Raw genomic sequence first — 15,948 nt, forward strand, 5'->3', positions numbered from 1 at the left:
GTGTGTGTGTGTGTGTGTGTGTGTGTGTGTGTGTGTGTGTGTGTGTGTGTGTGTGTGTGTGTGTGTGTGTGGATTTTTGATTGATTGATTGATTGATTAAATTGATTGATTGATTGATTGATTGATTGATTGATTGATTGATTGCAGAATGTATTAGAAGGTTGCATGGGAAAAAGTACAGTACAGTTTCATGACAGTACAAATCACTGGTACAAGTCAACTAAAAGGAGATCCTCGTAAGCTTTTCGGCTTATTTACACAGGAACCACTTCATGTATCACATATAACATTGACAGACGGATAGAACTGCAGTATTGCATGGGATAACATCAATTACAAAAGCAGAAAAAATAAAAGGTAGACTATATAATAAACAGAAGAAGCAGACATTTACAGTGGAAAATGGGAGCAGGTGAGTATATGTCTATTTACAAGTTTCGAGTGGCAACACCACTGATGGCCCTTTCTTTATGTTGTTGAGAGACAACCTTTTATTATCTGCCTTGTCAAATTAAATAGGCCTATATCTAACTTTGTGGAAAAGGGAAAACAATATCCCGATTATGATAAGATATAAATGACATCTTGTCAAATAGGCCTAGACTAGTTGAGATTACTCAACCAGCTTTAGGCCTGATGAAAGTCTGGGTTTCCGAGGCTAGGCCTGATGTGACCCTTGTAGCAGGTGACCCGCGGAGGTGGGACATAACCGAGGAATGTCGAGGCGTGGTTCCGAAGCTTGTGTCTAATTGGTGGGTTACATTTTAGGTGCTGAACGTGGTACCTTGGAGAGAGGACGGTGCGCTGCTCAGTCAGTGGTGCGCGGAATCCTGGCTGACAAGCAATGCCTCGTTACACGGTCCATATTCGGGATGAGTGGGTGGCAGTTCCCTGTCGAGACACCAGCAACACCATCCAGTGGCTTGGAAAAGAGGCCCTCACACGCTATGTGAAAAACAAGCCTGACAACGGTGGCATCACGTCCGTAAAGGACGTTCGTTTTGTTGTGAGGAGGTGCCAGGGAATGGGTCTGTTGGACGCAGATGACACGATCGATGACGTCCTGGAAGATAATGACTTTGTCGAAATTGGTAAATGATATTATTAGGCCATATTATATATGAGACAATTGACAAATAAATAGCCTATACAACGTGTCATGATGGTGGTGATATTTCCTACTGTGCATTATGGTGCGTAATTGCGCAGCATCAAGCCAGATTTATATAAGGGATGTGGTACAACCTTGTTAAGTTATCCAAGTCAGACGCATGTATGACTGAACGCGGATGTCACTCAAGCGGGATATTTTATTAGCATTGAAGTGCTTTATCAGCTATAGGCTTTTTGTACCACAATGGAAACAATCCCTTATAGGCTTTTTGTGTTTATTTTTAGCATCATTGTAATTGCACCACTTTTAGGCTACTATTTGCAAACTGTTCGTAAAGTAAGCTAATCAATCAATCAATCAATCAATCAATCAATCAATCAATGCAATGTTATTTTCTATTTCCAGCCATTGAAGGAGATACAATGTCTCCAGACTTCATACCATACCAACCTGGGGTTTCTCATCTGTATCCTTATGTTTATGCATTATACCTAGAATAGTCAAGTATTTTGTGTCGTAGAGTTATATTTGAAACCACCAATTTCATCTAACCCATTACAGGGTCAGGGATTATTTCAATGTTGAAAAATATGGCCTCATGGTTACCTCTCCACACAATACATTGAGTAGGCTACTGCATTTATGAAATTTAACTAAAACTATGTTTTAAGATCTCAGCAATTATGAGAGCATTGTATTTTAATATGCAATATCCTTAAACTATATAATGTAGAACTGCTGCATACAAAGAACCTGAAGAGGTGAGTGTTGCAGATAAAAATAATCTTTAGCACAAAATGTTTGTATTGTTTGCATTTATCATGAATTGTGTGTAACTCCCTGTGTAGTATCTTCACTTGGATGGCAACAACCTCACAGCAACAGATCTGGTTAATCTAGGCAAGGGGCTATACAAGATAAAGGTAACAATCCATATTATGCTTTATGTGTTGTCTTCAGTCTTATATGCTTGTAATGATGTAGAACCATTCTCCATTGTTCAGCTGACTCCAGCAGCCGAATGCAAAGTTGTGAAAGCCAGGGAACTTTTGGACACAATTGTCAAAGAAAACAGAGGTTGGGTTAAATCTATTAAGTTCTTAGATCTTTATTAGGATTATAATAACATGCAAAGTATTCGGTATTGGTAAACAATATGCTATATCTCTATTACATTTTATTTTCTGCCCCTGCATTTCTGTATTTCTGCAGTTGTCTATGGAATCACAACAGGCTTTGGAAAATTTGCCCGAACTGTAATTCCTGTCAGCAAGCTGAAGTATGGACTATTGTACTCACATTTTCTATTAAATCCTTTGTTGAGATAATGGCATTTATGCATTGATGGAATGTGCTTTCTTTCCTACAGAGAGCTTCAGGAAAACTTAGTCCGGTCGCATTCTGCAGGTAACTTTCTTTTCCCTAAGAAAATACTAAAATAACTAGCTGGTGAGTTTCTTTCCTCTTGTGCTAGTATTGCAGTCTTGACATGCCATGCAGAAGGATTCATTTACATTACACGTTTATAGTAAGTGTAATGTATAGTGTATGCTCTGCCATGAAGTTTGATCGTAGCTATAACCCCCAAAAGCTGTGCAGTAAGCATTAGTCAATTAAAGACAAATATTTCAGTGAATATTGTGTTTAGACTGGAAGTATTACAAAGAACAAGTGCGCACGCCACATTGGAGGTTCGTCCAAAGACTAACATTTAAGTACAGTTGACAGCTTTACAGTGTTGTCAGCACCATCAATACTAAACTGTGCTCTACAGGTGTGGGAAACCCGCTAAGCCCAGAGAGGACCCGCATGCTGTTAGCTTTGAGGATCAATGTTCTGGCCAAAGGCTACAGTGGAATCTCTCCGGAAACCCTGCATGCCATGATCCAGGCCTTCAATGGTAAGCCTCATGTACACCGGAAAATCCTTATTAGCTACAGGTCCATTTGGTCATGTTTCTACTCTCTCTGCAGAGTTAAATGAACGCTGAGGATTTTGCTGTGTACTCTGCATCAACCTGCCCTTTACCTCAATTGACTCTGTTTATCGACTGTAGTTGACTGAAACTGTTTGTTGACCCATTTAACTGGTCGATAAAGTGGGTGGCTTACATGTTGGACTGTCATGTGTTTTTCTACAGCCTAAGTCATGCTAAAGTGTTGTGTGAGAGTTATGCAGTAACATGTTACTAAGTGTTTATAATATATAAACAAGTAACATAACTTAAGGAGTAATAACTACACAGTAGAGGCCCATTCCCACTGGGCCAGACAACAGATAAAAAAAATCTCTTTCTCCAGATATTTTTCCATTCAAGTGGATGGTAGATACAGATAAAAAAAAATGTCTATCACAGATATTCTTTTTTATCTGTGATAGATATATTTCTTTATCTGTATCTACCATCCACTTGAATGGAAAAATATCTGGAGAAAGAGGTGTTTTTATCTGTTATCTGGCCCAGTGGGAATGGGCCTTAATTAATAATGACACTTCATGAGTAGCTTGCCCAACATTGCGTGTGACATGTCGCTCAACTAAAATGATGTACTGTATTTAGCTGAAGCATAAATTAGCCCAATCTGTGGTTGTCTTTGCAGCATCCTGTCTATCCTTTGTCCCAGAGAAGGGCACAGTTGGTGCCAGTGGAGACCTGGCCCCCCTTTCTCACCTAGCCTTGGGGTTGATGGGGGAAGGTAAAATGTGGTCCCCAAAGAGCGGCTGGGCAGACGCCAAATACGTAAGTATTGTATTCTATAGCAGTGGTTCCCAAACCTTTCAGACTGTGACCCGAAAGAGAGATTAGACGTTTTCCCCGGACCCAAACTAGTGCAAACAGCAGATCTACTAGCTCACAACGAGGTTGCGAGGTGAGTTCAGGCAGATATACTCGAGATGTTCACACTGTGCTGCCCTATGTGGGTGTGTTCAGTGTTTTGCAAGACCCACACGTCATACGCTGACGTGGCAATCAGCTGACCAATTTGGCGGGTATTTAAGGTCACCTGAGCCTGAGTATGCCTCTGGTTGTTAGGCTTTGTTTGCTCCCACCACCACCCCAGCACCACCAGTGGGCTCTGCTAGCTCTGTATCCCATGGGGGGGTTGTTATTATATATATATGTTCCTGATCTTAATGGTTAATGATGATTTCTAATTGTGCTGAGCAGGGAGAACATTTTTGCAGAGCCTGAACGCCAAGATTAAATATTACATATACACTTACATGTTACAATAATAAATGTTACAATAATGAAATATATTGGTTCATTCATTCTATATTGGTTCATTCTATTTGTGAGTTGTCTGACTGAAATGGAATTTCTTGGACTTTTCTTTTATTTATTAATGAAATTACTAAGAAAAAATCATTGCATTTTTTTATTCATGAAAATCTGAATGAAAAGGGAATGTTTTGAAATAATAATAATTAAAAACAAAACGTAGGAAATAAAAAATTAAGGGACCCATAAAAATGTGTCCGCAATCTGCGACCAACAAATTTGTCTCGACCCAGTGTTTGGGAACCAGTGTTCTACAGTGCAATTGTCACCTTCTGCCTCCTGTCTGGAGTCATAGGACGTGAGGTCCAGTTGGAAAACATGTTTGCTTTTTGATGACCCTTGGCTTTTCTCTATCCTTTCATCTCTGGCCAGGTCCTGGAGGCCCATGGACTGAAGCCTGTCACACTAAAACCTAAAGAGGTAACACTACTTTTAAATTAAATTGTTTTCACTATTTGGAACTAACAGGTTGACGAGTGTTTTTAATTATTTAAAGGTTGTTGGAGGTTGTGTGATTCCAGGCAAGCAACAACGAACTTGGACGTTTCGGCCCGGATGCCTTCCTCAGCGTTAATGAAATAAAAACGTAGTGTCACTTATGAAGGGGACCTGGGTGTGTCACACAAAGTGGTCCGGGTGAAACAACCAAATGCAAATAAATCTATAGAGATTCACAGTCTATTAATACAGCTCTTTTTCCCACACAGGGGTCAACCAACAAGAAACACACATGATAATTTTAAGATAGGAGGCAATAAGATACATTTAAAAAACAAAACATTTAGAAGACATCTATGCGAGTTCAATGGACCTTTTCTTGTAACCATTTTTGTAAACCCAAACCCCCAAAGTCCATTGACTTCAATGGACCTTTTCCTGAAACCTTTTTTGACCTGAATCGAAAGTCCATGTGAGGGATGTGTACATTTCCTATACATAATATTTGTGCTTTTCAGCGAGCCCACACAGTTTCTGCAGGAACTACATTTCTAGTTATTATTATTATTATTATTATGTTGTTGTTATTCATAGCCCCCCTGAACTAGGTTAGGGTGGGGGGGACTGTGATAAGGAAATGTTCAGGAAATGTTGTGTTTGACATGTACTGTTGGTGCTGCACTGAAATGAGGTATGATGAGTGATGTATGACTATTCCCCATTTAGGCCTGACCTAAGTTTTCTGAAAAACAATATTATTCAAAGATTTGCCTACAAAAACAAATATGTTGCTACATACTGTACATGTACTGTAATACACTAAATAGTGTTCCCGGCCTGAATGGCAATAAATACTCCATATACTCCAATAAATCACCAACTACTCTGCGCTCCCTCCTTCATAGGGCCTTGCTCTGATCAACGGAACCCAGATGATCACGTCTCTGGGGGCTGAGGCTGTAGAGAGAGCCCAGGCTATTGCTCAACAGGCAGACATCGTGGCTGCTCTGACCCTAGAGGTGCTGAAGGGGACCACAAAGGCCTTTGACAGTGGTGAGCAACGGAGTGGCAGCGATGTTGAACTTTGGTAGAAGCTTGGGTTGGTCACAAGATAAGTCCAAATGCTTTTGATCGTCTTTATCTGTTGCTTCTGTGCTCTGTGTTCGAGGAACAAGAAGAAGTGATTCCATTCCCTAACAGTTGTATGGCGAAAGGTCATTTTCTTTTATCACATAGGCTAATGTCAATACGGTCAATACAGCTATTTGTTGTGAATAGCAACAAATAGCTGCGCGCGCACTCTGTGTGTGTGTGTGTGTGTGTGTGTGTGTGTGTGTGTGTGTGTGTGTGTGTGTGTGTGTGTGTTTTATATTTTGTCTTCTTTTTTTATATTAACCTTGTGGAATGTTTGCCCCAGAATATGGACGCTAGGGTTCATGCATGTGGTTAAATCCAAAAGCTGCACCGGTAGTCAGGGAATTTTAATAAAACCCTGGGAATAAATTCCTTACCAAACAATTTCTTCACCAATGTGTTCATAAAGGTATCTAGTAACATATCTAACAAAGATTGAAATTCAACATCCCTAGCAAAATATTTGACAGCTAGGGTAATTCTGGGTCTCATTCACTTACTATACACTGTACTATAAGGGAAAAAATCACTCCCAAAAATATGCTTTATGTAGCATGTTAGGGTTCTAACTAGGTGTTTTTAATTATTCTGAATCCATTGCAAGCATTTGTTTTGCACGAAAAACATTCATTGGGCCAAAAACAGACGCACAAAAACGATGGTTTAGTGATGAGTCATCACTTTTCACAAGGTGTGGGGTCCATCTTTGTCCCAAGGAATGTTTTTCATGCAAAACAAATGCTTGCAATGGATTCAGAATAATTAAAATTACCTAGTTAGACCCCTCACATCCCACTTAAAGCATAGTTTTGGGAGTGATTTTTTCAATTATAGTACAGTGTATAGTAAGTGAATGAGACCCAGAATTACCCTAGCTGTCAAACATTTTGCTAGGGATGTTGAATTTCAATCTTTGTTAGATATGTTACTAGACACCTTTACGAACACATTGGTGAAGAAATTGTTTGGTAAGGAATTTATTCACAGATTTGACAGATATTCTGCTAATTTTCCCTAACTACGGATGATTCATTGGATATACATTCTTGAGAATGTAGGATTCTCATGACTCTGGGATGTGTGTTCCATCCTCCATTGTGTTCTCTTCTCTGGACAGACATCCATTCACTGCGGCCCCACCCAGGGCAGATAGAGGTGGCCCTTCGCTTCCGCTCCCTGTTGGACTCAGACCATCACTCTTCAGAGATAGCAGGTCAGAAGAAGTGGGACTCATGGCAGAGGAGAGCTAGAACTTCATATAATGACAATACACATACTCTATAGTGTACACACCAACCTCTTCCTGTTGGTTTGAGTTTCAACTGCTCTCAGAGACAATGCCTCTTGGAAAGGGAAAATAAAAGTTTCAACCAGTCTGGTGATGTCAGGCTAAGAAGTAGTTCCCGTAACTAATAGTAGTTTGTTAGTAGTAGATTAATTGTTATAAATATTCATGAAACTGGATGTAAGCAACACACCCTCAGGCATGAAGTTCTCTGCAAAATCAATTAAGTGTTAATTTAACTCACTGACTCACTAACAGTTCCAATTGAGTACATTTTACATTCACTGACTTGTAAAGAGAAGACTGTCGCACACCCAGTAGCTCCTCTTAAGCAGGTGCGTCGGTCACAAAGTAGTTGAATGATTGAATCTTCAATGAAGAAAATACACCCGCACACTGCCACTTGCAGGTTCCAAGTATAAATTTATTAAAAGCAACGTTTCGGTCGGTAGACCTTCCTCAACTGACTTAAATAAACACTGAGGGCTTTTACTGTGTACAAAACGTATATAGGTCTTTGTGTGATTTATTTTCCCAGAGAGCCATCGATTCTGTGATAGAGTCCAGGATGCCTACACCATGCGCTGCTGTCCTCAGGTAAACTCATACTCCATCACATGATGGTGTGATGGAGGTGTCGATTACCGACAAGAACATCATGACTCGCAATGCTACAGTACATGATGTTAGCTTGAAGATCAGTTCTTGTCGACAAGCAACACATTGTACTACAAAGTATAAACTTGTTGAGTTACTTAATTGATATGACCGGCAGCACTCAAACATTTTATTTATATTTTTTGTTTTGTTTAATTTTTAAAGCTGCAATCCATAACTTTAGTGTCCTATCTGGGATTCGAACCCTGGAATGCGGGAGACCACAATTCTACAACTCTACCAAGATAGAATTCATGCTTTACTTGGTCGAGGGAGGGGATGTATTACACACTTATGTGCTTCATGCAGTACTACTTATCAACCAGTAGGTGTCCTACCCGACACCAGGGTTTACATTTTCAATGGAAGTGTACTAGTGTAGGGAGACCTCCAACCGCTACAGATTGGTTAAAATAACAATGTATTCTTTAAAATAAGTTACGGATTGCAGCTTAACCCATAGATAGGACTCCATATTACTTGAATATATGTCCAATCGCTGTTTAATTTTCTTTACAGTGTTTTAATATATTTTTCTTATCTCTATACAGGTCCATGGTATTGCCAACGACACAATAAACTTTGTCAAACAAATCATCAACACAGAAATCAACAGTGCCACGGACAATCCTGTATCCCTTTGTGACATTCAAAAACATTGCAATGTGATGCTATTTTAATCCCAAGAGTAGATTTAATAGTGTTGTCACGCTATCATAGTACTACAGTATGATTCAGTCTAAAGTTATATTTTTTAACGGCTGCATAAGATGGTGTTTGCAGAAAGAGGAGAGACCATCTCAGGAGGCAATTTCCATGGTGAATACCCAGCTAAGGTTAGTATATTATTACATATATAGGGTATATTTGTTTCTGAATCTCATCTAAAGGAATCTTCCTTTGGATTCCCTCAATTCACTCCCACATGTTTAATCACGTCCATTCTTAGGCTCTGGACTTCTTGGCCATTGGGGTCCACGAGCTGGGCTCCATCAGCGAGCGGAGGATCGAGAGGTTGTGCAACCCCTCTCTGAGTGAGCTTCCTGCGTTCCTCGTCAGCGAGGGTGGACTCAACTCCGGCTTCATGATTGCCCACTGTACCGCCGCTGCCCTGGGTATGTGTGCCACCTTCAGCAGTACAGCACTCGTGTTTCAATGGCAATGCACATCAGCTCCTCTTTGTCTTTATTTGTAGTTTGTGGCATGATAGAGAGTCAGTGGCTTATAAAAAGTGCTGTAAAACATAAAAAGTCGTTCAATCTTGGAGGAAGACGGATATAAAACGTACTGATTGTAGCTGGTTGAAATGTAACATTCAATTCTCACCACTTGATATCTAAACTGTTCATCTATTCTAGAAAATAAAAAGGTTTAGAGCAAAGGCACAAAAAAGTAAATAAATATATATCTTTTTCTTTATAATAATGTTGAACTTTGTATTAAATAGCTCTATATCCCCATAGTAATCATTGTCATCATGTGTTTGTTCAGCAACAGTGGTGTCTCCAGCTCTTTAGCAAACAGAAAATAGATTTTCAGGTCAGGATACCAATTTGATCCATTCAGGAACAAAAAACAAAATTGACAAAAATTGGATTTGGAACACTAAATTATCTCTCCCGATTGGATGAAATGGGCGACCCACTTGAAAATAGAGTCATTGCGACCGTCATGTCGCAAGTTACTATGAAAAGCTCCACCGGCTGTCCGTCAGTCAGTCTGTCTGTTCGTCACGTCACGTCACTCTTTTGCCCTACTGTTATCTCCGGCACCCCTATCCATGCCAAACTTTGCACACACACTCCTTGGCTAGCAAACCACATTTTTGGACACTGCTACAGATTTTTTGCCTAAAATCACGCATGTCATGTCATCAACATGGATCTGTCCCATTTCCCATATTTCCTCCTGATTGGCTACGATTTGTAGCCAATCAGGTTTGTGTATGCGACGTGACGGTCGCTTGTCTCCCGATTAGGGAGTCTTACTCGTATAGAAATGATTCCTATCAGAACATAGAGCTTTATTGTTTAACAACAACAACAAAAGCTTTAGTTCAACCCCAAAATATCACTTACACCACCTTTAGATAATTTAAAGATAATTGACAACTTCACCCATTTTAAATCTATCTTCATATATAATTAATCCTCATGCATGCTCATTATATGGTACCATTTTTGTCTACTCACTCTGTGGGCTGTGGATAGTTCAGAACCGCCTACCAGTGACATCATCAATGGGAAATTCAAGCTAATAGAAACTGCAGGATTTCTATTCCTGGAAAGTTAGCATGCTACAACGGAAGACATTGTTCTCACGTTAATACATTTGAAATTAAATTTGAAAGAAGAAAAAGAACCTACCTAACGATGATGTCACAGATTGTTTTTACCCTTTTATATGTGAGGAACAATTATATATGAAGATAGGTTGAAAATGGGTGAATCTTATTATTATTGTGGTTGTCGTTTTCATCTGTATTCAAGATTTATGTTTACAAACTGGTTTACTTCTGAGTTTTGCAAGGGTTCATACTGTACGTTTGCACGTTTTGTAGCGTTTGCTTTTGTATTCTTATTCATTTACAGTTAAACTTATTTCATTATTGTCAGGCCACGCTCTGACTGGCACCCCAGCCACTTCAATCCAAAAGCCATAAAAAAACGTTACAATTTAACCAATGTTAAAGTATTAACAAGAGCTTGTGACTAAATAATAGCTACATTGGATGCATTGGAATCTTTTGAATATTTTTTGAAAAGCAATGGTTTTGGACTTACAAGGTTTCCATCTGACACTGACGACATTCAGCAATAATCACCTGTTTCCTCCTGTGTCTAGTTTCAGAGAACAAGGTTCTGTGCCACCCGTCTTCAGTGGACTCCCTGTCCACCAGTGCTGCCACAGAGGACCATGTGTCCATGGGAGGCTGGGCTGCCAGAAAGGCCTTGAGGGTGGTGGAACATGTGGAGCAAAGTAACGCACGCACGCACTCATGCACGCACGCACACACACACACGCACTATAAATTAAACATAAAAGCCCAGGATTGTGTCAAGGAAATTATGAAGTATTTAGTAAAACATTCTAAAATGTTATATTTTCCACACACAGCAACTGTTGTAGCACTCAGGATTATAACAGTATAAAACATTTGAGTTCATTTTAATATTCACATCCTATTAAATTTCCTTGACAATGGTTTTTGAGTATTTCTGCCTATAAGTGTTGGGCAGTACGAGTTACTAATACTATATTACTGTAATATTACTATTAAGACGCCTCAGGGCTACATGCAACCTCGGCCAATTCTTGGCCATCTGGCCAGTGATGTATATCGGACCAGTTATCCATATATGGAGACCCCTGGTACCCATATATGGAGATCCATATACTGATGGTACATCCTTTTTATGCCCATACATGGAGATCTCTGTCTGAACCAGCCACACAGATATGGGCTGTCTTCCTCCATATATGGGCATTCCCATATGAAGTCCTGTTAGATATGGGCTTAATATTGATGACATCAGGGATCTCCATATATGGGCACAAACGGGATTCTGTTAGAGCGGTTCCCATGTCATCACAACATACAATCCCTTTTATGCCCATACTTGGAGATCCCTATCTGAATCAGCCACACAGATATGGGCCATGTCTTGTCCATCTGGCCAATGATGTATATCAATGACATCAGGGATCTTCGTGGGCATAAAAGGGATTCTGGAGAATACCCATATATGGACTTTTTAATAGGTGATGTTACCTGTGATATCACCTGTGATGTCACAGTGATGTGTCAGGGGAACCACAGTGTCAGGCGTGACCTTCAGACAGATAGACAGAGATATGTGGACAAGATGTGCCGGTTTTCATAGTAAACTTGCCACCTACGGTCGCAATTACTTTACCCAGTAGTGTAACGTAGGCCTATGCAATTACTCTGCCAAAACTGTAATATTATATATGTATTTAAGATATTACATATAACTGATCCAATTACACTTGTTTTGGTGTTTTCTGACTTAGATACTGTGTTATTAGTTTAGTATTGTTATTTATGTATTGCTTTTATTGTGTATTATAATTTATTGAGCAGTGCATGTACTCATCATACATCCTTGTGACAATAAATCTCTTGAATAATTTTTACTTTTTAAAGGAGTAAATAAGTACATATTACCTTCCTAAGTAATATTGCCCAACACTGACGACATGCCCAAAATAGGTTGAACCTGTGAAGTCGTCCTAAACAAACAACAGACAGCGTGTAATTGTAATGTGATGGATATCACTGACCACAGTGCTGTGTCATCAGTGTAAACACAATAGTGTAGCTGTCAGCTTTCAGGATAAGACTTTTTGTTATCAAGTGTTGTGACAAAGTATAAGTGTCCCTTTTATGTATTTCACAATGTAATGTGTTTAATCCTGTGGAATCAATGTAATGGGGGGGATTTAAGACATTTCACTTTAGACATTAACTACACGGCAGAGTGTTAATTTGCGTGTAAAAATGTACCCGGAAGTTACTTGTCCATCTTTACACTTTCAGAGTTGAATTAACACGTAGAATAGGCCTTTTTCATAGCAGCCACATCGACATTTGTGTAATGTTACAGTAGGCCCTAGTTATTACCAATGGCTCTAATTAAGGCTCCGTTCCATTCTGGTCAAACAGTGTTAGGGTACTGCTACATGTATTGTGCATGTTGGCTCTACTACACTAAATGGAACAGAGCCTGAAGTACCATGCATAGTAGTACATAAGGACCGCAGGAATACACTAGAAACGGAGGGGGAGAGTGATTTAATCCGGTTCCTCCGGCCGTCCGGACGTAATTGATTGTCTCCGTAACCTTACGGACAACACTCAACCCGACGGATAAAAACCGCTAAAAACGTACGTACACATGAACTACCCGTGGCGAACTTGTTTTTTTCTTGTATCCATTTCGTTGGAGGAAGTAAAAAAACTAACAAAAAAATCACAAGTACACGCTGAACAGTGAACAGGCCAGGACGCAGACCCGCATGTCACTGTCAGCCTAATCAGCGCTCTCTACCAGCTGAGCTATCTCAAATGCGTCTCTCTCCACTCCCGTGCACGGGGTGTTTTTAGTCGGTTTTGGGTCGGTTTGGGTGGCTACCGTACCGTGGCTCATTAACTGTCGGCGGCGCCCCCATTGAGATTGCGCTCTAGGCGTTCGCAACGGCATGTGTCCAAGCTCATCCATTCTCCAGTCCTTTTTATATTATACCCGGACAGCACAGTGACTAGCGCCGATGGTTAGTGTCGTTCAATCCGAGTGTATGTCCTCCAAGGGTGTCTATAAACCTCTCTGTCAACAATGTAGGCGCTATGTATGTAGCATGTAGCATTTGCTCATTGGGAAGATGCATGTGGGTGCCATCTAGTGGATATAGTATGTACATATAGGCTTTATTGAACCCTGTACACAGAGACCGTACGGTATGAATGTCAACGCAATTACCGTACGTACTGTCTCACCCCCAAACGTACACAAAATCAACCATACGTAACTATAAATGGCCCTTTACCTAACACCTACAGGATGTGACACAACTATTTACAGTATGTCAATATGGCTGCCGTGAAAAAAACTGTTAGGCCTACTGTTGTCAATATGGCTGCCGTGAAAAAACTGTTACTGTTTATAATGTATTCAGCAGAAACTCAACTGTGATACATTTTCTCTAATCAGTTCTGGCTATAGAACTGTTAGCAGCGTGCCAGGGCATTGAGTTCCTGCGCCCCCTGCGTACCACCACTCCATTGGAGAAGGTCTATGACCTTGTGCGCAGCGTGGTCAAGTAAGTTAAACATATGTGGTCAAAGTACACTTGTTTCTGTTCTCTGAAATGATGTGCAGGATGGTTAATATTTATCCACTGTTCTTTCTCTGCTCCATCTTTTGTCAAATTATCTAACATGGGTTCACAGGCCCTGGCTTAAGGACAGATTCATGTCCCCTGACATCGAGGCGGCTCATCGTCTTCTCCTTGACCAGAAGGCAAGTGTTAACCACTTAACCACTTCACCCATAGTTGACTGGGGTACCCCAGGGCTCTATACTAAGTCCACAAGTATTTCCCTCTACACCAAATGTATTTGCCTAACATGTATAAAAGCTTGGAATGCCTTGGGATCCCCGGATATCTGGAGCTCTCTACTGGAACTGTTGCCCCTGCGACCGGGCTCCGGATAAGCATGGCTGTTTATTATTCTGACAGGCCCGATTGTCTGTGAGCAAGTCAAGAGGTTTAAGATGGATCTTTGAACCCCTCACACAGGAATATCTGGCCAATTGCAAATAATCCTAATTGTCCTTTACACATCGGGAGCGTGATAGATAAATGATATGAAAACGCCTTAGCGAATATTACGCATCAAAATTTATATTACTCATTCTCCGTTCTGTGTGGATATACTCGTGACAACAGCAGTTTAAATAAAAAAAAAATATATATATATATATATATATTTTACAGTGTAAAAAACACACACATGGAAGAAAGTTGATTTAGTTGCTAATGTGTTAATATTTCTGTCCATTTCAGGTGTGGCAGGTTGCCAAACCTTACATTGATAAATATCAGACAGAGTACATTCCTGAGTCTCGTCCTGTCTCACCTACTGCCTTCTCCCTGGAGTCCCCAGCATCGCCACGGAAACGTCTTCGCCAATCAATTGATTGATTGATTGATTGAATACTTTATTAACAGTTTGCAAATACAAGCACAGGAAAGTACAGTACAATACAAGGTCTACTAACCAAAATGCAATGTTGTTAAATATAATTATTCACACACTGGTACTAGATATAAAGTTTGATTTATTTTACTAATGTTTTTGCCCACGGAGGGACTCATCATGACTAGTATTTATCTTAACCTCTGTTTGTCTCTTTATTACTACCTCAGCCATTGTACAATTCTCTTATCAAATAGTAAATGTATGCCTGATTAACATGTACTCTTGCTTAATAATATGAAAGTGTAAATTAATATAAATAACATAGTAATAAAATCTAAAATAAAATTGCTTTCTACTCTCATTTATACAATGTCCTCCCATGCCTTGTCAAGTTAATCAGCTGTTCTCAAAGGCAAATGGATATAATATTTCAAAGGCTGTCAAATACTCCATTGCATGAGGGTGTCGCTTGGCAAAATAAATTGATGTACGTTAGTCGTTGCTATGGCTCAAAAGCCCTAGCTAGATCACCCATGGATTCAGCCACATTTTAAGCCACATAATGTAACAGAAATAATGGAAGTAAAGGACATGACATAAATAAAACAACACAGCAACCCTGCAACACATTCTCCATAACCAGTAATAACTAAAGAAAAACACAAAACAAACCTGAGGCATGCTAGAAGTCCCGCCTCAGCCCAACAAAGGTCAGGGATGCTACACAGTTTTACTTGAGGGGTAGCCTCGTTCCAAGCCTTTTCTCAACTCCGGGGGTGAGAATGTGTTGGTGTTTTATGTACTTCCCAGAAGTGGTCTTTTTCGAACACAACACAGGTTTCATGCACAGGTAATGTAATCAGATGTGTAAACTGCAAAGCATCAACGTAACTTCCTAGGGCGGTACTTAGTACTTCCGGTTAGACACTTTCAGTAGCAGGTCTTGCCCTGCGTGCCTGAGAGTTATTACTGTCCCAGTACCCCACCTACTCCAGCACAAAGTCCCAGAGGTAGTGTAGACCATGTTGGGCAACCTGGCCAGGCGAGTACATAGTCCAGTCCATTTGACCTGAAGCTTTGATGTGACCCTTTTCTTCTGGAAGGGGTCAAAGAGCCCAAACATGATGAGTGAGGCCCACCAGGGTCTGTAAATCTCCCAAAGCAAGCCACTGGGAGGAAACGCATGGACTCCTGCACTATAAGATGTGTTCTATAAGCTCAAATACATGTGGCAAGTGGAGGTTCCAATCTTGCTGTCAATAGAGACGTCACTAGGAGATAGAAAGATCCATATGCGACCTGCTATATGGATT

The 15,948-nt window shown here is 40.2% G+C and overlaps 1 protein-coding gene across 1 annotated transcript; it reads left to right on the forward strand.

The window, feature by feature from the left end:
* Positions 1-790: 790 nt before the first annotated feature.
* Positions 791-14,996, forward strand: hal (histidine ammonia-lyase). The gene is made up of 20 exons (XM_080737747.1): positions 791-1,091; positions 1,520-1,580; positions 1,848-1,875; positions 1,963-2,037; positions 2,119-2,191; positions 2,327-2,393; positions 2,484-2,521; positions 2,889-3,014; positions 3,715-3,854; positions 4,770-4,817; positions 5,741-5,888; positions 7,087-7,182; positions 7,793-7,851; positions 8,463-8,543; positions 8,682-8,747; positions 8,861-9,026; positions 10,756-10,890; positions 13,644-13,752; positions 13,883-13,952; positions 14,500-14,996. The coding sequence occupies exons 1-20, from the start codon at positions 845-847 to the stop codon at positions 14,635-14,637; spliced, it is 1,971 nt and encodes a 656-aa protein (XP_080593873.1). The 5' UTR covers positions 791-844; the 3' UTR covers positions 14,638-14,996.
* The last annotated feature ends 952 nt before the right edge of the window (positions 14,997-15,948 follow it).

Source organism: Nannobrachium achirus, assembly GCF_963921795.1.
Source record: "Nannobrachium achirus genome assembly, chromosome: 11".
Lineage (NCBI taxonomy): Eukaryota > Metazoa > Chordata > Actinopteri > Myctophiformes > Myctophidae > Nannobrachium > Nannobrachium achirus.